The sequence below is a fragment of the Amphiprion ocellaris genome, chromosome 1 (assembly GCF_022539595.1).
Source record: "Amphiprion ocellaris isolate individual 3 ecotype Okinawa chromosome 1, ASM2253959v1, whole genome shotgun sequence".
NCBI classification, from domain to species: Eukaryota; Metazoa; Chordata; class Actinopteri; family Pomacentridae; genus Amphiprion; species Amphiprion ocellaris.
Window position 1 is genome coordinate 33,332,109 of NC_072766.1, and position 24,958 is coordinate 33,357,066.

Below are 24,958 nucleotides of genomic sequence, written 5' to 3' on the forward strand. Positions count from 1 at the left end.
GTGTTTACACTCAAAAATCTTAATTGGAATCAGAAACTTGTATTATTTCTTGTAAAGTGCTCTGTCACCATGCATTTTCCATTAGCCCCATTTATACTTGCAAATACAAATGAGGTTCACAACACTCTCATTTACATTCAGCAACAAATATACTACACTGGTGTTCAGATCTAAGATATATTACTGTCTTGGTTCTTCTGGCTTAAAATGTCTCTCTCAGTCCGTAAGGAGCTAGGATGAATCTAAAGCTGTTGTCTAACTACTAGCAGGCCAAAGGAGGGGTATCTTCACTATTCTACATCAGCAGTTTTACTAAAAGAGTCTTGATCAGTATCAGCTAAAAACTTATAACCTAAAACAAACACAGGAATGCATAAAAAAAGTTCAACAGCTCCTTCTTCTATACAGATAAATGTTCTCTCACCCACCCAATCCATAAAGTGGTTCAACAGATCAGAAATCACATAAACACTGCTGTAGTTCCTTTATATCTTTGATGGTATATTTAGTAACAGTTCAAACTAATCTTCCTGTATGGTTTAATGACAAAGAGAACAACTGACTCATTTCAGTGCCATTTGAGTGTACATTTAGCTGTTCTTATCACAAGGACAAAGGAGGGGGATCATGGATGTACTAAGACAGTCAGACAATGAGTTGATATTTTCTTACACTATGAAGGTCAGCTTTTTTCTTTTGGTGTACATCTTGGATTTCAAGCAATTTAGTTGTGAGCTTGTTATGCTGCCCCAAGGTGAAATTTAAAATCAATGAATAGAACTTTCGTCACAGTTTTAACTCAAAAAATGGCAAAGTGGCAGCAGCTGTACCACAGAGAGCTCAGTCATGCCGGACCTCCACTGAGGGTCCTCAATTGTGAAAGGAAATTTCTTCGTCATCGCTCTCCCTGTTTATAGAAAAGTCATTTTGCTCTTTTGAAAGACTGACTCAAGGAGACCACCACACTACAGTTGCTGCCATCCGTATATGTGCCTGATGTACAATTGCACAGCAGCACTGATCACCTCTGTAGACCTAAATGAGGACAGGTCTCTCTTGAGAAAGAGACCCCATGTCTCAATGAGACTGCCTGCAAAAATAACGGTCAAATTAAAAAAAAAACATTCACAAGTGTGTTGTTAAAGCCAGTGAGGCTTTCTATCTCGTCAATCATGAGACTCTCTTGTACATGGTGAGGTCATGCTCACCGTGTACACAAACAGCACAGAGCTAAACTATTGAAAGCATTTACTGTTATGGAAAGATTTGCCTGCAGAAATACACTTCATCACTTTATATACTAGAAGTTTTTCTCCCTCTATAACAGCGCAAGCAGGTGTGGTATTGGGGTGATACATTTATAAACAAATGGAATGTTCATTCTTTTTTAATCATTCTATGAAAAGTACTTTTTCTTCTGGCATCAAAGGAGAGCTGAGTTCAAATAATTAAGCTGCTCTGGCAGCGAGCGACTGGGTTTTGCCCCTTAAGATAATTATGCTTAGAGGCTACATCTGCAATGCCTTGAATTTACTGGAGCAATGAAATAAAGTCAACTGCAGTCATTACAGGTTTTTTTAGCTCAATAATGGAGATTAAATGAAAAGTATTTTTTAAAGTGATCTTCAAAATAAATTTGGGCTATGAAACACAGATAAACAACTATGAGCTCATTTTACATGAGTCTGCAGAATCCGTAAACTAAGGCTTTAGGGAATACTGTGGTCAATTCATTTTTCAAATGCAATACCTGATAAATAATGGAGTCATGAATAATGGATGAGAGGAAACAAAGGTTATACACTGTATGTCTGTAAATAAACTCAGTTCTCAAGGTAAGCCTAAATGATGTGGCTGGTTTAAGGTGTCAACTGTCCTCTTTTGTGACACTAAAGCTGAGGAAGATATGACATGAAAGACAGAAATGTTATAACTCAATGGGAAAAAATACAAATGAGTCTCACAGGTATAGTCACTTTGGCCAGGAAACTTTGATACTTTACTAAGAATCTGATCAGATTCCCCATTAGGCAGGGATAAAACAAGTGCTGGCAAGGAGTCCCACAACATAACCTACTGATCAGCCACAACATTACAACCACTGATCGTTTCATGATCACTCTAACTAAACTCCCAATCCCTCCCAACAAGCCTAATCCACAAGACTCCCCCAAGACATCCTGTCTATGGTGCAACACTAAAACTATAAAAGAATACATATGGAATTATGTTGTAAACAAAAAAAGTGTTCATCTTCAATATTAATCTGTAATGTAGAAAATAAATAAAAACCATTGAATGAGAAGGTGTGTCCAAACGTTTGACTGGTAATGTATGTTGGATGGATTTTCTTGAAATTTGGTATACACATCTATGGTGCCAAAGGATGAATCCTGATAACTCATATAAAACATGCTGGAATTTATTGGAATCCACTAATATCTTCATTATCAGGTAATGGAAAGATTTGATTTTTGTGAATTTTAAATAATTTCAACTTAAAATGTCTAGCTTTCATTCCAGACCATAATTAAACTTCTGTTGACTTTTAATGATGAGTTAATTAAATGTATTGCTGGTAAAGAAACAAAACTAGCATAATAGCAGACTCCCCAGGATGAACTGTTTGACAGTTTAAACTCTATAGAGTTTAAACTATTTTCTGTGTGCAACATTACTCAAAGACAGAATAATGGATTTGGATGAAATTGAGATTGACACAAGGACCAAGGGATTAAATTTTGGCAGTGATGCGGCTTATAGTCTGGATCCACGGATTTGTTAAAGATTTCTGTATCATTGCGAGACAGCAGCATGGCGTCACTGTAACTATGACAACAAGTGAACAACAAGTGTGTGTTTGCTTTTAACATGAGGTTTGAAGTTTTATGTGACCTTTAAGTATTTATGTAATTGTTGGTTGGTTTATGTAGTTAGTCACATTCAAGAAAATCACAGCAAGCAATGAATGTCATTGTTTTTTCCATCTAATCTCTCCTATAAGACTGCAATGTTAAGTCAACAAAGCTAAGATAGAAATGGGTTCAACTCATTTCCAAACATACTAAAAATTCCACATAAAGGCAGACAAAAAGAATCTCAGGAAAACAGGGGGTCGGGTGAAACAGAGTTATGGACTTAAACTCTTGGTATTCAGTTTTAAAATCGGCAAGAAAAATGCCATACATGAATAGTGTAGGTCCATCTGCTGGTGGGTACATTGGCTGAAAGCTATTAAAAAAGAACCAGTGCCAAGATGGCTCTTTAGGCATGTGGCCAACTGAGCACAGACTGACATACAGGCAAGCCAGGTAAGACCGATAAATCCCAGCTTAAGAAATATAAAGCTTTGTTATGTGCCTGCTGGTCAGCCTGCTGGTCAGAGATACAGCACTGCACGATTTGTATACATTTTCAGACCCAGCAGAGAAACATCAGGCCTGAGCTAAAGGTAATATCTCAAGAATGACCTAGAAAACTCAGGAGCTGAGCCTTTTGCAGGTGAGTTGTAAAAACATTTGTAATAGACAAAGAGGTGCAAGGGTGTTGTGACTCAGTCTGCCTGCTAAGGGCCAGGAGACGATCAGGCAGCTTTGTCACACACATCGTCAAAAATCAATTCTGGATCAAAAGTTGGAGTCATCAAAAATGGTTTCAAGAAAGAGCCTTCAAGCAGTCTTCAGAGTCTGATGCGAATAATGTTTATTCAATACAGAGGCTGTAAGAACAAACATGAGCAAAATCTCAAGATTTTAACTAACTACACAAAGCATTACAATGTCTTTTATACTTTCTCTTAAAAACTTCTCTTCCATTCTGGAAGCCACAACCCATCGTCTTAAGACCCAATCAAAATGTATATGATGTAATCTTACCAAAAGTTAGACCACCTCCTCTTTTTTGTTTCTGCTAGGTTGGCAGTATTTCTGCTTGGCTCAGCGTGCCCTAGGTTTCAACTCAAGAGTGCAGACATAGAGAGGGCATGAACTTCCTGTCTCATGCCTTATATGGGCTCCATAAGCTTCAGTTGGGTTGCTGCTTTCCACAGGATTATTCAGTGCACTCATAACTTCAGTTGACACGTTAGGTCTTCCGATCTTATCTTTGTTAGCTCTTAAATTTGATTCACACATCCCATTTGCCTAATTTTATCATTTGTTCAGTCATAAAATTCCACAACAAGGGTATTTCAGATTTAAAACTGACTGTCCTAAATATTACGTATTAGCGGAGTTAACCATTCTTGAAAGTGAAGCTAAGGAATGAAACTCAAGTGAATGAAGACATGATGTGGGTTACATCCTTTCGAGGATGATGGTGAGATACGTACATTGTTCTGGCGTTAGGTGGGGTATGGCCTGTCCTCGTACCAGCTGACATGTGGATCCATCACCACTGCAGACACCACAGTTGTCCTCCCTGGCACCACTGGCAAGCTGCCGATCACAACCCACCTCCTGCATACACGCCACAAACACAAAGAGCTAACAGGCTGACCAGCTGACAAAAGGCTAGATGGCTGCAGATATAACATAGCCAAAGTAAGGTACACGATAATAGAAGGTAATTAAATGACTGATTTATCATTTGACAGGAAACAGCAATTCCAACAATGACCTAGTTTATCACATAAGGATGAATACATTAGAAAATTTGCTTCTGTCATATTTCTTAACATTTCAAACTAAATGATCTACCAATTAATTAAAAAACCATACATATCTGCAATTATGACAGTGGTTAGTGGTTGCCTTAAGCCTTAAAGCCTTATATTCTATGAACATCAGTTGGTCTGTACTCTGGAGGACTGGTGTTCTATTCAAGTTTTTGCCTGACCTGGATTCTTAACATAGTAACTCTATGATAAAATTCAACTTAAATGATTTTATACCTTGAATAAATCCATGCATGCATCCCAGTATTTTTTTCAAGTCACAGGGTCCTTGTATGCAATCTCAAGTAATACAAATGCATGACAAATCAAGTGTGATCCCAGAATAACTGTGCAGGCAATGTTTCCAAAATTCCCACGGGGTGCAATTGTTGGTGCAGCAGCACATTTAAATGACACTTCCTTGACTTCAAAAACAATTGCAAGGTTTTAAACAATGTATAAATACCAGTTCATCTGCTATACCCACTTTACCCTCTAGAGCGATGTTGAGGGCTAAAGCCTGTCCCACATCTGGCCAGAGGTAGGGACAGGACGCCAATTAGCAGGGCAACCAAAGAATACAGATGTTTCATGGGAAATCAGAGACCCAAGTGCAGGCAGTAAACACTGCAGACCAGATACATGTAAAAATGAGTTCATTTCACAATGTGAAGACTGAGGAAGGATGAATGGGAAAGGGTTTAGGAAAAGGGACTGACTGGCAGAAGACTAAGGAATCAAATGCTGACGTGGATGAATCGTGACTTCTCCAGGAAGCTGGGGAGATAACCTAACCAGGAGGTGGAGACTAGACAAGTTAAACAAGAATCTTACACATGGAAACTATCAAGCCATTCACTGGACTTGAACTACCTGAATTTCAATAAAAAACTGGAAAAATTGAAGCATTCTAAAATTTTTGATCGGTAATGTAGGGGGGCGAGAAGTATTTTGACTTGATTCAGACCAATGATTTTAGAGCAGATCTTGACAGTGCCCTGCTGGTAGGTCCTGTTTTGGAAGCTAAAACCAGCAGGTTATACAGAATGCAATGACACACTCAATTAAGGAAAAATAAAATGTAATTAGGATGTTCCTCCTGACACCAAAAATGTTGAGCTTCCTCAGTAGATACTGCCACTGCTGACACTTTCTGAGAATCTCCTCTGTGATGGATGAAATTTGAATGTGTTGTGAACAGGTATTTGTATTCATCCACTGTCTACCGTCGTCCCATGGTTGACTGGCTGCTGTAACCAGTTTTCTCTGCTTGCTGGAGAAGGTCACCACCATCTCTTTGGTCTTTTCCATGTTTAGCTCCAGGAAAGATTTATCACACCACTCATGGAGTGATGAGCTGTGGTGGTGTGATGGGCCTGAGAGCAGGGACAGGAGAACCTGTCATCTGCATACTTAACCAGATGACAGTCTGGGTGGGTGGACCTGCAGTCATCGCTATGGAAGATGATTTAGATGAAGAAGACGTTTTTCTATTGTATTAGGTCCAAAATCTCCTCCTTGCATGTACTGTCCAAATAATAAAACAAGCAAAATATGAGCCTATCTTAAGGAGCCCCACATGCGTCTGTGCCACAGGAAGTCATCAAACTGTTAGCTTTTGTTTTGATGAAACTGCACCACTTTTTTCTCACTGTATCAAAGAACACAAAAGATTGATGTGTCTAAACACACCAAAGGTGGATGACAGTGATAAGACAAGATTTTATTTAGAATTTAACCTCATACCTGACATACTCCACTGATGCATATGTCAAAGGCATCCACCCGGCATCGTGTCCCATCCAGCACCTTAGGGGCCAGTTCAACAGTGAGACTTCCACCTTCAGCTTGGCACCGCAGTGCACAAGGTGCAGAGGAGTCATAAGGTGCTGGGACCCACTCATAAGTGACACCCTGGTATTTGATGTCATTGTGGGCTGAACACTGCTGGGTACGGAAATCCCCTGACTCCACAGGGCAGTCCTGAAGAGAGGAACAGTAAAAAAGAGTGTGTCACCACAATAATGTGTTTTCATTTATTTTATTGCCACTTTATTGGCATTTAAAGAATGTTACTACAACTTCCATGAAGAACAAACTAGATACATTATTTACTTTGTTAGGTTACAAAAAACTCCACAAGACACAATTAAAGCTGTGCCAATCAATGTTTATGTGGATCACACTATATATATGTATATATTTTTTTTTCTAACCTGTAGGCTAGGGCTGGACCCGAATATCCGAATATTCGGTTGTGACGCTGGTATCCGAATATTTATTTTGAGATCCAGATATTCAGACCCCCTCCCGTTGGACGATGTCGTGCGATCGGTGTTGGTCTCATCAATTCGTCCGACATTACTCCCGTCGTTACAATATGAACCGATTCTAATGTTTGGCTCCCCACCCCTCCCCGTCGGACGTTACAGACCGAACCGAATATTCGGATACTCGTCATTAATCGGGGTCGAATATCCAGAGCACAGAAGCTGCTATTTGGGCCAGCTGTAGACACAACCTAGCATTCTGGGAATTTTTTCTCACAAATTCTGATTTTAACATGATCATGTGGACTGATATAGCAGTTCTACAAATGAGTTCTGAACTTCATCAAATCTGCTGTTCAAACTGTAAGTTACATTATTTGTTTTCTCTCATGCAAAGAATATTATTACAAGTTTCCAGTTGTGTCATTTCCAATCAAAGTTACAAATATTTGAAGATGTGCTTGTTCTATGTGGAGTCTATAAGTAATAAATCAACTAGTAACATCATAAAATGATACATTGTGTGCTACAACCAAAACATGGTACTGAAAATGCTTGAATAATTTCTTTATTTTTTTAATCTCCTGAGCATAAACAGTCAGGCCAGTATCTCTTCTTAAAAGGCACATGCCAATTAAAATCTTAAACATTTACATCCATGATTAAATATTACACTAAACTTGCACGTTTGCCTGGCACTACATGGCTCATCACCACATGACCAAAGCATTCAGAGATCAGAGAATGTGGTCAATTTAATACAATTCAATTGTATTTATATAGTGTCAATTACAATTCAAACTGTCTCAAGATGCTTTACAAAACCCATATGCCTGAACCTCCAGAGCAAGCTCTAAGGTGACAGTGGCAAGAAGAAACCTTGAGCAGAACCCGGCTCAGAGTCAGGGGTCACACTGTATAATGCTCAACTTGGGCTCTGGTCAGTTGATTACCACCGGGATGCCGTGGAAATTCTCATCTTTTTCCCTGGTAACCATAAATATCTTAGTTCTTTTCTTCTTAACCAAATAAGACAGAACTGAGAAGTGTTGGTAGACTTTTTTTTTTTTTTTTAGAAAGTCGTGGTTGATACTGTGGTTATTTTACCAGTCACAATGCAGCTGCAGAACTGTCTTCAACAATTAGCATAAAAAGCAGAACACCGGATAGGTGCAGTCCTCACAGATAGTTACTGGCAGAATTCACAAGTCTGACAAATTCTACATCAAGGTTTATTCCTCTGGATTGTAAGTAAACATAACTTCTCACAAATAAATGCTGTATTCAAAAAAAAAAAGAAATAAAAAAGTATATATATATATATATATATATATATATATATATATATATATATATATATATATATAAAAATAACTATACAACTAATGGTAACAACTGACAATAAATATCAGACTCACCGTGTTACTGCAGTGACTTAATAAGTAAATGATTGGGCATAAAAGGGTCTTGTGACACCCTCACTCCATGCCTGTATGAACAGGCGCAAAGCTCCATACAGTAGATATTTTGAGGCACTCACTAAAACTACTAATCTGTTTTTTCATTAAAGGACAATCTATTTCGAGCTACGTAAGGCATCAACTTCAGAAAGTTGTGAATGTGGAACTGAAAGTAAATGCATTTCAGACACAGTATATATATAAACGTATCAACTAATGTTAAGAACTGGCAATAAAGATCAGACTCACCGTGTTACTGCAGGTTCTGTAGCGGATATTTTTGCCATCACAGCTTCTACAAAACAAGAAAAGAAACATATTACCGATGAAAACCACAGTGGGTGTGTGTGTGTTAGATTGCATTTTCAACAGAGACGGAGGTTTACAATCTTAGGCAGCTGAGGAGTTTGGTCAGAGCAGTGACTAACCACACAGTCAAGTGTCAAAAGATGGGCTGAAAGATGCTGCAGGACTCTGCAGAGTTCCAGGGATGTGCAGGTTTGGTAGAATCAGTGTGCTTTTTTACCCCTAAATTTTATGCTTATTAATATATCCCAGTGGCAACATGTATACATGCAAAACATAAGGGGGGCCAAGAATGGAGCTTTGGTGAGCACCATTGGTCAAAGGAGCCACTGACGGAATTACCTGCTCATTCCAGACCATGTTGCATGCTGGTCCGGTTGCGGAGCATTTCCAGCTGCTATCCGGTGTGTTGACCTGGAGCAGGCCGCAGCTCATTTGTATAAAGTAGACTGGACTTCTACTTTATGCAAATTTGATGCGGCGTGCGGAGATCCGACGCATCACAAAACTTCAGTCAAACGTCTAAACTAGCCGTCGGTGAACTAAAAGGAGGACGGATTCAGCTACTGCACAGCTTATTTCTTGCCTGAAATGCTTTCAGAAATACTTTTTGCTTAAGTGTTTTCAACATAAAAGAGAAAGTTTGCAGCCGAGCTGCTGTGATTATCCGACACGTATGCCGGACCGTCAAGCGGAAAGTGCTGTCACGTGACCACGTAGCGGACCGCTGTGCCTCGATCGCTGTCTCATGACAATGTTATGGCCCCCTAGTGACCGCCCACCATCCGTGCGATTTTCAGATGTGGCACGTTGACGTGGGGGAAAATCACGTGAAGTTGACAGCATCTTGAGCCGCTGTGTTTATCCGACCCATCTGCTGGATTGTCAAGCTGAAAGCGTGGTAGTAGCACGTAATGACCCGCTGAAGCTCAAGCGCGCCGCTGTCATGTGACAATGTTGTGGCCCGCTAGTGACCGCCCACCATCCGTACAATCTTCAGATGCGGTGCGTTTACATGCGGGAAAAACGCATCTAGTGGACACACAGCTTGAGAGTGTTGGTAGTAGATATACTCATGTGTGGTGATTGCTGGAATCTTATGGGAAGAGGAGGAGTTGTGGCAGACCAATCCAGTGGGTCGGCAGGTGTGGAGAACCAGGGCAGGGAGAAGATCTGGAGCTCTGGGCTAATCACTCCTGATGAGTGCCAGGTGGATCTGGAGCTCAGCCTGTGGCCAACTGTAATCAATCCACTTTCCACAAGCCATCCAGCCACACAGAGGCTGTACAATTTCCTTTCCAAACACACGGCCACCGGAGGCTGTAACATTGACTCATTCGCCTATGAAAACAGTTGAATAATCTTGTCTCTCCTTCCACACAAAGATTAAAAAACAAACCCTGATGTCATTAAGTGGATCTAATCTTGAAAGGAGGGGGATATAATAAATTATGCCATGAAGTTTTATTAAAAGAACTGCAGAGTTTGACTCATGCAGGAAATTAAACATTAGGATAGCTCAGACTCTTAAAACAAATCTGTCTCCTTCCTTCACTGAAGAGCAATACAATATGAATACCATAAGGCCCTGAGTGAAACCAACCTGTGCCCTGTTATACTAAAGTGGATGTAAAATGGAGAGCAAGTGCCCGGATGTTCAGGCTCAGTTGACATGTTCTCTCAAGGCTCATCAACATCTGTCTATCATCAGTAGTCAGATATAATGAGAGCAAATGCATTGCCAGAAAGCTATAGAATGACGCCCTAGAACAGTGAAGAATAGACAGACTATGATGACTTCCTGTACAAGCAACGCTGCATAACAAACAGTTGAGCAGAGACAGACTGACAACCCAAGAGTGGGTTTTAAAAACAGGAGGATTTGAAACTTACACACTTGATGAATTTATCCATGTAAGGAAGACTAAGAACACACTGAACCCAGACACCAGCTCCCTGACTTTCCACTATCCTATCCACAACTGCATGTAGAAAAGTCTGGACTCACAGTTTTCCAGCCTTCTCTTTCCCTGAAGCCTCTTTTTAGTGACTCTGTCTTATTTCCAGATCTGACAAGTTATGCCAGGTACAGTGTCAGAATTGTCTGAAATAATGGCCAAAACTATGAAAATAAGCCAAATTAAGCTATAATAGAGTGGAATGGCCCTTGACAGTGCGACACATGCTAAGGTAACACAGGTTATGTGGATGTAAAATTGACATTATTTACAGTCCTTCAATCTTTCCCTTTACTGTCATAAGGAATGAGTCAGTTCCAGGGTTAATGACAGCACTTCATCTACAGTGGGGGTGTCAAACATACGGCCCATGGGCCAAAACCGGCCCGCCACAGGGTCCAATCCAGCCCACCGGAAGACTTTGCAAAATGTAAAAAATACAGAGAAAACATAAACTGCAATTTCTCAATAAAAGTAAGAGCAATTTCAAATTTGTCCACTGTACTGCCACAAGTTTTACGTATTTTTTACGTATATATTGTACTCATTTACAAAGCAAGGGGATAATTTAACCTTTTCCTTAATAGTTCCCATTTAGTTTGTATTTTGTGTCAGTTCAGGTAGTCAGTAATACTACACAGATGTGGAAATGAATGTAAATTTAAAATAAATTCTAGATCTTGACAAGTTGTTTTGATCATAAAATTTGCAAAATTCTATATCGTTCAGTTCCAGATACCTGTGACTAAATGTTTTGTTCCTTTGTAGATACACTGTGATCTATAAGTTGTAATGTGTAAATGATAAACTGAGGCATAATATTGTTGAAATTATTATTTCATTGTTCATAATGTTTTGTAAAAAGAATACAAACATTTTCAGAATTACAATTTTTTGCACTAAAACAAAAGGAAAAAAGTGCAAGTTGTCATTATTTATAGGCTATTATGCTCTGATTTTAATGGTCATTTGAGATCAAATTGGGCTGAATGTGGCCCCTGAACTAAAATGAGTTTGATACCCTTGATCTAAAGTTTCTTCCAAATAACTGTTGAGTAACTGTTTGGGTATTTTCCAAATATTTGCTCTGAACTGAATGCAGACAGGAAACAGGATTTTAGTGAACAATTAAGTTCATCTTCTGAGAGAGTTGCTTCCCTGTTATGAGGAGCTGTGCTTATGCTAATTCTAATGCTGCAAGAGCAGGACCAATAAAAAGAGAGAGTTTGGTTTGAAAAATGACATGAACCAGATTTACAGAGGAGTGTTCATCGGTTGTGTGACTGCAGAGCACAGGGACGCTGAGCCTTTTCCACTGATCTTGATAGGAGAGAATAAAACCTTGGCAACCATACACAAAGATTGCTACAGCTCAAAGTGCTTAGATGATTCAAAAATTAAAAAGACATAAATTAGAATAAAATGACACTGAAGAAAAAGTAGTTTAAAATACCTTTTGGCCAAAATCACATTTTTAAAAAATAAAATGACTGAAATGCGGCTAGCTAATGCACACTTTCATCAACACACTAAATCAAAAGCAGAAGTCAAAATTGATAGTCTATCAATTAATGTACCTTCATTTTGTTCAAATCCCCCACCCACATCATTCCCACTCTCACCCCAACCGGTCGAGGCAGATGGCCACCTTCCCTGAGCCTGGTTCTGTCTGAGGGTTTTTTCCTCCCTGTTAAACATAGTTTTTTTTTTTTTTTTTTTACTCCTCCCACCGTCACTGACTGCGTTGAGATTCCAAAGACAACTTTGGATTGTTGGGTTCTCTGTTCTTTGTATATATTATGTGAAGTGCTGTGAGATGACGTGTGAATTAGCACTATATACATAAAATTTTATTGAATTGAATAAAACATACAAATGCATCCAACATAAGAGGTTGTGAGAACTTCTTCATCATCTGACATGTCTACAGGACAGGTGCATCAGGTCATATTATATGCCAGCTGAGAGGTAAAATTGTACATTAGCGTAGCAAATCCTGAAAAACCCTTTCAATAACCAAATACCAGAACCCAGGAGAATTTGGGCTGTGAAGCGGTTGCCCAATCTGAGCTGGTGGTAATACAGTCATGGCTGTGATGTAGGGTTGGTCATGAAAGTTAATACAAATGTCAATGTAATGTTCAAAGTTTTTTTTGTGTACATATCATTTTTTAAATTACTGTATATTAAACTTTTTTGCAGTATTCCTTAGTTTATTTAAGTACAACTGCAATGACAAATATTTACAGTCAACAGTTGGCTGGGTTTTATCGTTTATGTTCATTTTCTCTTTCAAATATGCCCAACTAACCTGGTGGTTTGTTTACCACTCGTTTGATCCCAGATCACATTTCTGGAGCTGCCAGACCCTTTTTTGGTGATGTCAAAATGTCCTAGATCACTGCCATTAACTTGAAAATAATGTAATAATAATTCTAATGGGAACAATGTGAACACGTTGAACACAGACGCATGTTTTCATACACTGTACTTATGGTTAAGCATTTTGAAAAGACCTGATATGCGAATAATATATTTAGTCAACTCTGCTAAAACGTGCTGCTATTATTTGCTGAAGCAACTGTTTGCAAATGTCTGTTTTGGATAAATGAGCAGAATACACAGATCTCATAATCACCCAAGCCCCTGCATTATCAAAAACTTTCAGTTTCATCTTTATTTTTGCTGCATTTGTTTGCTGCCCCGGGGTTGTTGTTGGCAAAGACAACAGCAACACACAGATGGCAGAAGAGCGGGAAAATGCCAACTGAAATGATGGGCCAGTGGCAGCCTTATACCTGCAACCTACATCCCGTGAGTCAGACTAGATGTCAAATGAGGCTTACCCTCCACTGAGGCAGCGTCGTAGAGAATAGGAGGCCCCTCCTCCACAAGTTCGAGAGCAGTCACTCCAGGGACCCCAGGCATCCCAACCAGTGTCTCTGTCTTCATCTGAGCGGGTCGTCCTGGATGCCTACACAGGGACAAACACAAAGACTTCACTGATTTACGTGTGTGTGTACGCATGCAAATCTTTTCAGCTCCAGCTCAAGCTCTATCAAATACAGCCAATGCACACTTCAAAAAATGCCTAGCTCTCACACTTGGCATCCTCATACAGACGGGAACATAGTCATTGTAGCCTTACTAACTCCATGTCGTGAGGCTTCTACTGTAAAATCAATACAGATGCTCCACAAAAAACAGGGAAAAACAGATATTTAACAGAACAAGATATCCTTTCTTCAAAGTTACCATTTTAAGGTAACTGTATGTGTGGCAGAGCTGACGTATTTCCTCTGGTGCCACTATGAAGTGGACATTTTGGTTTTTAGGTGAAATAGCAAAGTATGTTTTGTGTGAACTGCTATGAAATTTGGTACACACGTTAGTGATTCTGAACTACTCCAATCTGAAAATCTTGGTTTGAGACAGGATACCCCCAAAACTATGAACATTCCAATCAACCTCAACTGTATTTAATATTCAGAACAAACTGGCAAATACCAAGCAAAAAAAATTAATTATCATTGTAGACTTATAGACACAAGCATCAACATTCAACATTCTCATGCTTCCATGCTAAGTTAAGAATTTAGCTAAAAGCACTGCTGTGTCTAACTACCAGTGAGCAGTCACTTGTGTTGAGAGTTTTGTTTGTACCCTACCCATCAGTCATCTTTGCTATCGATGTACACTTTGGATGTTGTTTTTTTTCTTTTAAACCAAAGAGGTCAGTCAGATCAAATGAATATTCTGAGACTGAGTAGTTCTGCTGTTGGAATAACAACGTGTGATGTGTATTGCCATTAGCACAAAGTTTTCTTAACTATTTGGTACTGCACAGTCTAGAATGCAACATCTAAAGATGTTATCCCTCTTTTTAGGTATGTTAGGGTGTTCCGCCATGTGCATTGGCCTGCGACATTACTTATCAAGCTGCCATAACACAGTGATAAGGTCTCTCCCCAGAAAGTTTCACCATCATTAACATCTCCTGACATGGCACATTAATAACCTTTGTTTTATAAACTGGTAGCTCCACCACCATTATTGCTATCACTGCTGTTGGACCGCTTGGTTTCACAACCATTCACACTTGGAAACAGGCAAGTCCTCGGTCGTCTATGGGCCATGTGAGCTGGAGTGACTGTAAACTTCTAAAACTCCCCATCAGCCAGTTAGAACTGAAGCTTCTTGGATGAGAGGTGGAACGTCTCCAAGAACCTACAAGAGAAGTCTAGTTGATTTCTACTGAAGCTCCTACATTTACCATGACCTGGATGACTGAGAGCTACACAGACATTTGCATGGCAGTTTTTAGAAGAAGAATTTTAGTCAACTTCTTCAAGAAATTACCCTTAGCCATTTTCCTGTGTGTATTGGTGAAGTTTTACTAACTCCTTAACACTCACCCCTATTACTATTAACGCTTTAAAGCACTTTGTTTGTTGGATTCTTACAGTAAAAATAGTGTGTAACACATAGTCATTTAGCATGTATGTGTCCCTATAGTTAGTCTAGCATAGCCAGGCCTATTTCTAAGGCACCGTGTCAACACTGGAGAAAGGTCTGTCTGCATCTAATTATTATTCTCCCGTACGAGCAAAAAAAATGCCATGGTTTGTTTGTATTTCTTTAAGCCAGTCACACTGGGCAATGCTAAGCACAGGCTGTACAGTCGCGAACAAAGGTTTGCATACACTTGCAAAGATCATCCATGACATACATGGGATGTACATGGGCAGTTTTGAGTTTCTGATGGCTGATACAACTCTGAATTTTCTATGATGGAAAGAAACCCATGTGTCTTTGTCACAAAAACCAGTCATGCATTTAGGTTCTTTCATAGATTTATTAAATGTCTTCTATGACTAAATCGGCTGGGTCACAAATACACATACAGCAACTTTAATTATTAGTTTTGGTGATGTAGAAAGTTGTGTTAATCTAATTTTCCTGGTTGTATGGCCTCTTAAGTTCTTGTGAGTGATTACAATTGACTATGAAAATCTAAAATCAACACAATCAAAACAAAAATCTGTGATTGTTTTTCTGTGACAAAGAAATATGTTACAATAATTCTATCACAGAAAACTCTGAGATATAGGACATGTTGGAAAGTTTAGACTGCTATTATCTGTGCAAGTGTATGTAAACTTCTGTTCACACATATAGCAACAGTGTGCCTGCTAAAATGGTAACGGGGGACATTTTGATGGGACATTTGCATGTAGGAAGGCAAGCAAACCAAAAGAAACAAGAAAAGCACTCAGAGAGTGCAGTACTCCGCCAAGGCTGCTCATTCCTTGTATCATTTCCGACGGATAAAATTTTTTAAAAATTTGTGGATCCAGACTATAAGCCACATCACTGCCAAAATCCAATCACTTGGTCCTTGTGATATTTCTGACCTTCCCTGAAAATGTCATCCAAATCCGTGAATCCATTTTTGAGTAATGTTGCTAACAAACAGACAAACCAACGCCGATCGTCACAGAACTCTGCCAAGACTCTGCCTCCTTGGCGGAGCAAAAAGCAGGACTTCCTTGCTGCATGATCCAGATTTTCCACAAAATTTGCCATTTTCAGTGTGTAGGTTGCTAGGTGACATGCGCAATAGAAATAGCAGACTTATAATTTACATCCAGCAACTCACACCACTCTTCAGATTATTTGTTTGTTTTTAGTTTTGATTCACAGTGATGACGAAACAAAATTCTGGAAATTGCTCTCACCAAAAAAGTCCAAAAGCTCTAACTTTTTTTTCACATTCATGCTCAATAAAGTGTGCTTTTAGCCTCAGAAGATTAAAATATATCGGGGCAACTGAGACAATCACGTGATAATTATCGGGCTAAAAATATCATAAAATTACAATATTAAGGTAGGACAAGCCAAAGACACGTACTTCTACTATGTCAAAACTGTTTTACATAATCCAATCTATACTCAAACACAGTCTAATTCACTGCAGTCGAGTAACTTCTGATTCTTGGTGCTCAACTACTGTTTATTTCACACATTGTCATCCCATTGTGAGTTTAAAAGATACCAGCAATTAGTTCGTGCAGGCCACAGTCCTGTGATAAAATGATCTGTTTCAGGCTAGTAGCCTCTAAAAGCTGTGACAGCCTCCATGTATCTCACCCCCAACCTTTCTGCTCTTATCTGCTGAATGAAAAGCTCAGATGAAAATGAGAGAGCAACAGAGAGTGAGACTTTGATAAAGGGAGAGGGGATGGAAAGAGAGAGGGTTTCCAGACTCTGTGTCACCAAAAATAGAAAAATTGGCTTCCGTGGGTCAGTGATGTCACCACCGACTCTGTGGTACCAGACAAAAAGGTTTCCCATACTTGAGCTGCTTGTGTGTGTGTGCAAGAGGAAAACTGAAGCACAATGAAGTATTTATGGAAAATACTGTAAGTCAGAAAAGGGAAGAACTGGGCCTTTGAGAGCGCTTTAAATCATTCCTGTTACCCTGTATTTCATTGGACCAATAGTCAAACCCTGGCATCCTATTAAACAAGTGGGAAAGCTGCTTTTTTTCCTGGAGAAATGACATTGAAGTCATTCCACCAAAACAGTTCTTCCTGTCAGGAAAACTCACAGCACAGGAACAAACTGTAATTCCTCTGACAATGTTATTTATGCCTGGTCAACCAGAATTCACATTTCTGACATGTCTCTGCAGGTTTCATTTCACCGAGCCTTCCAGGCCTGGAGCACTAGCTCTCATTGTAGCTGGCAGAGCAAAACACTTTGCAGTCTCCAACCTCCTTCTATCAAACCTACAAATGTTTTGGATTGATCCAGGCATCTTCAGCTGGAGCACTGAAGGGGAAATCTGTATTCTCCTGTTTTTTCTGCCTGCTGCGTCCAAAGAGACAGACTGATCCACTAGAGAGGAATTAGACACATTAGCACTCTACTAATAGGATAAAACCACCTTTTGTTGTCGGGCTCAGCCGGCTAACAGGCATCACAGACCTCCAACAGTAATAACATCGGCATGAGAAGAATCTGTCCAGCCAAGGGCTTTTTGGCCTGGATAGGCACCCAGTCCTATTGTGTTAGCTCTGCATAGCTCAGTATCAGCAATCTGTGTCCACTGACAACCCAGATGACCTGAGCATGTACAGTATTTTTCTAAGTTTACCAATAAAGTTTTAACTGGAACTAAGTCAGCCAACACATGCAAGTTCCATTGGTACTACTCTCTAATAAGGCAACACCACCAAGGGCCTAATAACTGCAAGTTTGATGGCTCATTAGTCAGTGAGAATCATTTTATTCTAAGTTTTCCCACACTGCCCCCTGGAACCGCAAATGGTGTTGAATGATTAATTTAAGATTGTTTGATGAAATAGGAAACGCAAGAAGAAAACAATTCTGCTACAGAAACTATATGTTATTGTTATTGTGAACATCAGATGCAGGAGGTGGTTGGGGTGTATGGCAGGCATGCAGAGTGCTTTCTCACATCAGAGACCGTGGTTCTTATCTAGACAGCTATCTGTGTGTGGTGACAATCTTTCCCTAAAATGTGGTGGACATACTTTTTCAGTCTCCAGGTATAACCTAGTAGTCCCAAAACTGGTCATATTAAAGGCCAAGAACAAATTTATGAAGCATTAATAAATCATTCCATACCTATTTTTTTTTACAACTTATAAAGGGCTTTCATAAAATGTCCCTTATTTATTTAATTTTCATTTATTAAGTCTAATCTAATTCTTAATCCAGTCAGAACATTTTCTGAATTACAAGAACATCAATTTTGTAACAAGTTTTTCAGCACGTCCTGCACTGATTTCACTTTAGATTCGGATCACTTAAACTAACCCTGTACTATGAACTACTGAAAGGTCAGCTAACTACTGGGACAATCTGTCCTTCATTTATTCATTAGATAAACCATCTCTTCATTTACTGGTTGATCTATTCATTTTTTTTTTTTGTTATGTCTTGTTTTTCACCCATGAATCCCAAATTGCGTCACAGATTTTCCTCTTTATCTGAAAGTCATGAAACATGTACTGTCCTCCGTCCCCACCTCAGCCCCCACCTGACCTCCTTTTCCTCTCTCCCTGTCCTCCTTCCCTCTCTCTGTTGCCGGGCGGAGCTGTCCTCCACACCTGCCCGCTCATTCATAATCATCGTCATCCACAGAACTCCGGGCAGCCACGGTGCGGCACACCTGATAATCACCCCCACAATAAAAGCCGGTCACACAGTCCACTCCCTGCCAGATCATGGACACTGTTCTCACAGTCAGGTTGCTCTAGCCTCTCTTATACTTCTCTGTTACCAAGAGATTTCCTTACTAACCGTGTTTCTTCTACCTAGATCGTCGACCCAGCCGCCCGGTTTCTCCAGCCCAGCCTTGTCCTCTGCATCCTTCGGATCCCCTGCCTCCTGACTTCCCCCCTCCCCTCCTGGCTCACTCCCACCTCTGTCTGGACCCCTGGTTGTCTTGGAGGATCCCTGCTCCGCCCAGCCCAAGCTCACCCTACCTGCAGTAGCCCCCTCGTCCCCGGAACACCCAGCCCGTTGCCCCCCCGGAACGAGATCCTCCTGGCCGCTTTCCACCGCCTACCAACACCACCCCAGACGTCGCTGGTTCCCGGTGCCGTCGCCCCTTCCCCGTCACCCCCCATTAGTTAAGTACCTTAGTTTCCTTAGATCCCCCCTAGTTCTCTCCCTCACTTTATTCTGAGTAACTTTCTGTTCAATAAATCCACCTTTCGCTCCAGCCTCGCCTCCTCGTCTGTGTGCTCTCTGCTCGGGTTCACCCCCTCGCCTTGACGTGTACAAGCGCAAATCCTATTAGGTTGCTTCACACTGGAACTCCTGCAGAATTTCAGAGCTGTTAAACAGACTTGCATCACTTTGTTTGGTTGTAGGAGCTCATACAGAGTGAAAAATAGCCAGCAGCAGTAATCTAAGTTTGTATGCTGATATGGAAGTGTGTCACATGGGATTAAAGAAATAAATGTCTGGTTCCTTATGTGCATGAGAGCGTTGAATGCAGGAAACAACCTATTCTTTATGAATTCTGTGAAATGTATAGTCAACTGACTTCACTGTGGCTGGTATGCAAGAAAGGACTGTTTTCGCCATGCCTGTGGCAGGGGCTTGCAAATCAACAGTGTATGTTATGAAGTCAATATAAAACTAACTGGCGTTAGCAAGTGATGTTCTCTGTGAACAAAGTGGAGGCCAGGGTTGTGGATGGGCATTAAATTGATTTACCTTCAACACTATTTCATTTTCCTGTCTTACTTTTTAGATACTTTGAGGGGCCATTCTACAGTCTCATATCACGTTTACTGTGAAAATACATGCTGTACAATCTCAGATTTTAGATGCAAAAGTCAGGTGTTTCAGATTTACTGCGTACAGTTCCAAACATCCATTGGTTTCAGTTCATATCTATACAATGAATTAGGAACCTCTTCAAACTGAGCTGTGTAATCTGTGAGAGTGCACCAAAAAGCTGTCAGTATGCATCTTTAGAACTGCTTGTCCAATAACCTTGGAACCCCCCTTCTGCCACAACTATCCAATGTCAGAACTGCAAGGGTGCCACTATTGATATCAGTTGTAACCCTCATATTTAAACAATTTTACATCTCCTCACTGTCTATGGCATACTTGTCACAAGTCATGGATGTATCAGCATGACTCTAATTATTTTGTTCAGATGAACAGAAAATAAGCTTAGTTAGCCAGCAGCTGATTCGTTTTAATTGTTGTTAACAATAACAACAATTCAGAAGACTCTTACCTTGTATTATGTCTGCTACTTCTTGCTAGTTGGTGTATAGAAATAGTTTAAGTTGTACCACTTGTAAAACTCTTGGTCCATTGACCTGTCCAAATGGAAAGTATAGCTGTAATGCACATCAACATGACAGCTTTGTATCAGAACTGAAACTGAAAAATGAAGCAGCCAAACTGGAGAAAGTGACTACGGAAGAGAAATGCCAATCAGTAAAAGAAAGGAAAGAATATAGTATGGAAATCTAACACATTTGGGGTGCCTGTGGTTCAGATCATGAGCGGGTTCTCCACTGATCATGTGACACAGTGAATGCTATATCGACACCTTTAGTTTGTTGGTTTGAACAGTAGTGTGGCCATCAGTTGTCACATGCAGACATTGTAGCAATTCCCCTAAAATGCTGGAATGTTTACTGTACAATGTATACATAATGTGAAGACAGTGCTGCTTCCCCCAACTTGAATTTGCTGATGCCAAATAGGTTTAGTCATAAATGTACATGATTCAGATTAGAAAAGGCTCTCATCCTCCAAAAACCACCAAATTTTTTTCTCTATTACCATTTTAAAACACATAGATCATTAAATAATTCTGATAAAAATGTACATTAATTCATTCAACGCTTCCAGCAGCCCTACCCTGTCTGTGGTCTATACTGGTGTTCAAAGAAAACACCATCACCCCTTAAAATAAGAGGAAAAAATACTAAAGAACATGGGAAAAACAGGAGGGTTGACAAGTTGGCAATTAAACCACCATTTAAGCCGAGTTGACTTACTAAATTTGTGACTCTAATGCACACTGGAAAGCTGTTTGGGCAACTTGATAGACAAGTCCTGTCTCTGAGGACACAATTTAAGAAAGAAGAATTTCGTAGTGGGAATGTCAGTTTGATTAAAATACAGTTTGAAATTCAGTACAAGGCTTAAGATTACAGTATGTTTGTTTCTTCTTTTTTTCTTTTTCTTGCAATGTCAATATAAAAAATAAAAAAAAAATCTGCTAGACTGCTTTGACCTGTTAAATCTGTCTCATTCTTATGGCTGGCAGGTTGGACTTTGGACTCATTATAAATGATTAAGCTCATTCCCTGACTGATTGCAGCAGAGCTCTCACACTGGGAGACCCGGCCTCAAAATACCACTGACAACTGTAAAAACTTAGTGTATCAGCCTGGATCAACAACACGCTGGGCCCTTCATACAGAGCCCTCAGCAGTTTATCATTCTTTGGAGAGCTGTGTTTATGGAGCACAGCCAACATGGTGAATTGTGCACATGTTTCCTCACCAGACTTCACATGAGACTTGACAGTGACATCATATACAGCAACAGGACAAATTAAAATAACTTAGAAAAGCTAAAACGAATCACAGTCAAGGGAGTGTCAAATGGCTACTTCAAGCTGACCAGTACATGCAATACAGTGGTGGAAAAAAGTTTTCGGACCCCCCTAAAATTTTACACAATCCCAAATATTATCATGGAATATTTGTGGGAAAATCTTTTTTGTGTTTCAAAAGGTGTGGCTGCATTAGACGGACACAAGCAAATACAAATTAGATATTTTTTTGTGTATTGTTTACAAGAAAAACTAACAAAGCTACATTCTTGACAGTTTCAATATGTCAATTCTCAACATTGTCAGTGTTAAAGTCAATAAATACACCATCACATCATCAAATTAATATTTAGTAGTCCTGCCATTAGCATGCAGTAGAGCTCTAATCCTGGCTGGCATGTTCCCCACAAGCCTTTCACACTGTTGATGTTAGGGCCCCTGACTGTTCTCCAGTGGGCCGACTAGACTCACGTGCCATCCCAAGATTTCCGGACCTGAACATTCCTCCACCAACTCTTCTGGTGGCCAACTATGAACAGGGACACAAAAGAGTTCATCGCTGCCTACTCCTTCTGTGAACAGAACAAGCCCACCAAACAACCCAGCTCTGGCTTCCCCCTTCAGCTGCCAATACCCAACCAGTCTTGGTTCCATACAGCCCTGGATTTGTAACCCGTCTACTACCCTCTACAGTCATCCTCCCCATTGCAGATCATTTTTCAAAATCTGCCCATTTCATTGCCCTTTCTAAACTTCTCTCTGCTAAGGAAACTGCAGGTATCATTGTTATTTATCAGTCTGATACAGTGTCTGACGGAGGCCCACAGTTTACACCCCAAGTCTGGAAGCTTTCTGTTCTGCTGACAGGATCAGCCTCTGCTCCGGATGTCACCCCAGTCTCACGGCCAAACAGAGTGGGTAAATCAAGAGTTGGAGACATTTTCCCATTGTCTCATCTCTAACAATCCTTCCTCCTAGAGCTTCCAACTCTCCTAGATTTAGTATGCCCATAACTCTCTTACAACTCTTCCTCTGGTTTGTCCCTATTCCAGCGTTCTCATGACTATCAGTCACCACTCTTCAACTTTCAGGAACATGAAATTGCTGTTCCATTCATCCAGGTCTTCTTGCCTCACTGAAAATGGACTCCTCTCCAAGCTTCAGAAGAAATGCCTTGTGCTGTTCATCTGGTCTCCCCTGTTCAATGCTCATCCACCCAACTTTCCAAGTAAAACCTGTCCGGGACAGCACACAGACCATGTTCTATAAACTGGGTTGGCAATGTTACAACTGGAGTGCAGGACATTTACATATAATTGAACATCCGTTACATTTAAGCCAAATGAGCACAAGTAATCTGGATTGAGTCTGTCAGTGCCAGGTAAATCACTCTGTATTTTGCAGTATACAGTTTGAAATGTGGCATCTATGGCAACATTCCTACATTGGTGCATTGTCAGTGATGTATTGAACATCAACCAGCAATGACTGGTTTGAAAGAACTAAGAAGAAGAGCAGCTAGACAGAGTAGGATACAGCAACTGATAGCATGGTGAAGCCTGTTGCAGAAAAATTAAGGAAGCATCCAAGGAAATTTTCTGAAGATCCAAAAGACATATTTGATGCTCACAGGAAGGATAACAGTCTAAAAAAGTGAAACAGTGCACAGCAAAACATATGTCATAAACACAGTGTTTGTGTTATTACTCTCAGCGCCAGAAGGGAGAGACAAAAGTTAGACACTGCAGCTTTAATAACAGAAAACTATACTAAGTGATAAATATCATATATTTACTTAGTATTATTACTTTTTTTTATTTTTTGGTTGGGACACACGCACTGTTTTAACTGTAATGCTCTATATTGTTTGTCTATATTGGTTTTGAGGTACATTGTTACTATATAAATGTGTCAAAGATGTTTTTTTTTTTAATGTATGAATCCCATAAACCTTGGTTTTCCTTTTCCCAATTTTTGAAACTAAGACTATCAATATCTTGTGATGGCTTCTTGTTGAACTGTACTGAGCAGGCAGAGGACTTGCAGCATTTCCCAGCTGTTTTGATGAATGCAAAAGGCTCATCATCCTGGCTGACAGGTGACATGGAAACACACATTAACAGTTACACAAGTACAGAAACACACATCAACAATCACACAGCTGGTTTCTCAACTACAGAGTTGTCAAAGCAACCAAGTAAGGCAAAGACAGCTCTGGTCTCCCTCATCATGCACTTTTTTTGAATGGTAGTGTATGTGCATGGTATATATGTACATGTGTTTGCCAGACTGCAAAGTTTGGACACACCTTCTCATTCAGTGTTTTTTTATTTAACTATTGTATACATTGTAGATTAATACTGAAGACATTAAAACTATAAAAGAATACACATGGAATTATGTTGTAAATAAAAAAAGTGTTAATCTTCAGTTTTAACCTACAATATAGAGAATAATGCAAACAAATAAAAAGAATTGAATGAGAAGGTGTGTCCAAATTGTTGACTGGTAGTGTATATCACAAAAAATGTGAATTCTTGCAAAACACATAAAAAAAACCATTAAATATGCACTGGGCTTCTGCCAATAATACAAGTTGAATTTAAAAAGGGGTGAAGTGCTCACACTATTCTTCTTCTACAGAGAAGCAAACAGCTGCAGATGATCCACAACGCTACTGCCAGAGTCCAACTAACACCAAGAAACTGGACCATATTACACCGCTCCTCAAATCACAACACTGGCTTCCTGTTAGTCAAAGGATAGAGTTCAAAATCTTACTCTTGGTCTACAAAGCACTGAACGATCTTGGACCAAAACACATCCTGGACTTATTATCTCCATATGAAGCATCCAGAGCCTTCAGGTCATCAGGGACAGGTTTACTATGTGTTCCAAGAACCAGAGCCAAAAATAGTGAAGCAGCATTCAGGAATTATGCTCCTCACCTGTGGAGCAAATTTCCTGAACATCTAAGGTCTGCTCAAACTGTTGGCAGCTTTCTCTTAGATGCCCAGTCTACTGTCTTGACTTTACTGCTGTTTTATGTTTAATTTGTATGATTTTAATGTATGATTTTAATAACTTTGAAATCATTTTTATAATTAATTTTCTGAATGTATTTCTTTGCCATTGTAAAGCACATTGAAATGCCCTGTGTATGAATATACAAATGCTATACA

At 39.8% G+C, this 24,958-nt stretch overlaps 1 protein-coding gene across 6 annotated transcripts in view; it reads right to left on the reverse strand.

Annotated features, from left to right (window-relative positions):
* adamtsl3 (ADAMTS-like 3) overlaps window positions 1-24,958 on the reverse strand; it is a 139,656-nt gene that overhangs the window by 58,535 nt on the left and 56,163 nt on the right. For all 6 annotated transcript variants that reach the window (XR_004846184.2, XR_004846185.2, XM_055012681.1 and 3 more), the window contains 4 exons: window positions 13,495-13,622; window positions 8,634-8,679; window positions 6,401-6,637; window positions 4,331-4,457 (listed from right to left, as the gene is read on the reverse strand). Coding sequence is in view for 4 of the 6 variants with exons in the window: in XM_055012681.1 (XP_054868656.1) it covers window positions 4,331-4,457; window positions 6,401-6,637; window positions 8,634-8,679; window positions 13,495-13,622 (538 nt within the window). In the remaining 2 variants the exon portion in view is untranslated. The remainder of the gene's footprint in view (window positions 1-4,330; window positions 4,458-6,400; window positions 6,638-8,633; window positions 8,680-13,494; window positions 13,623-24,958) is intronic.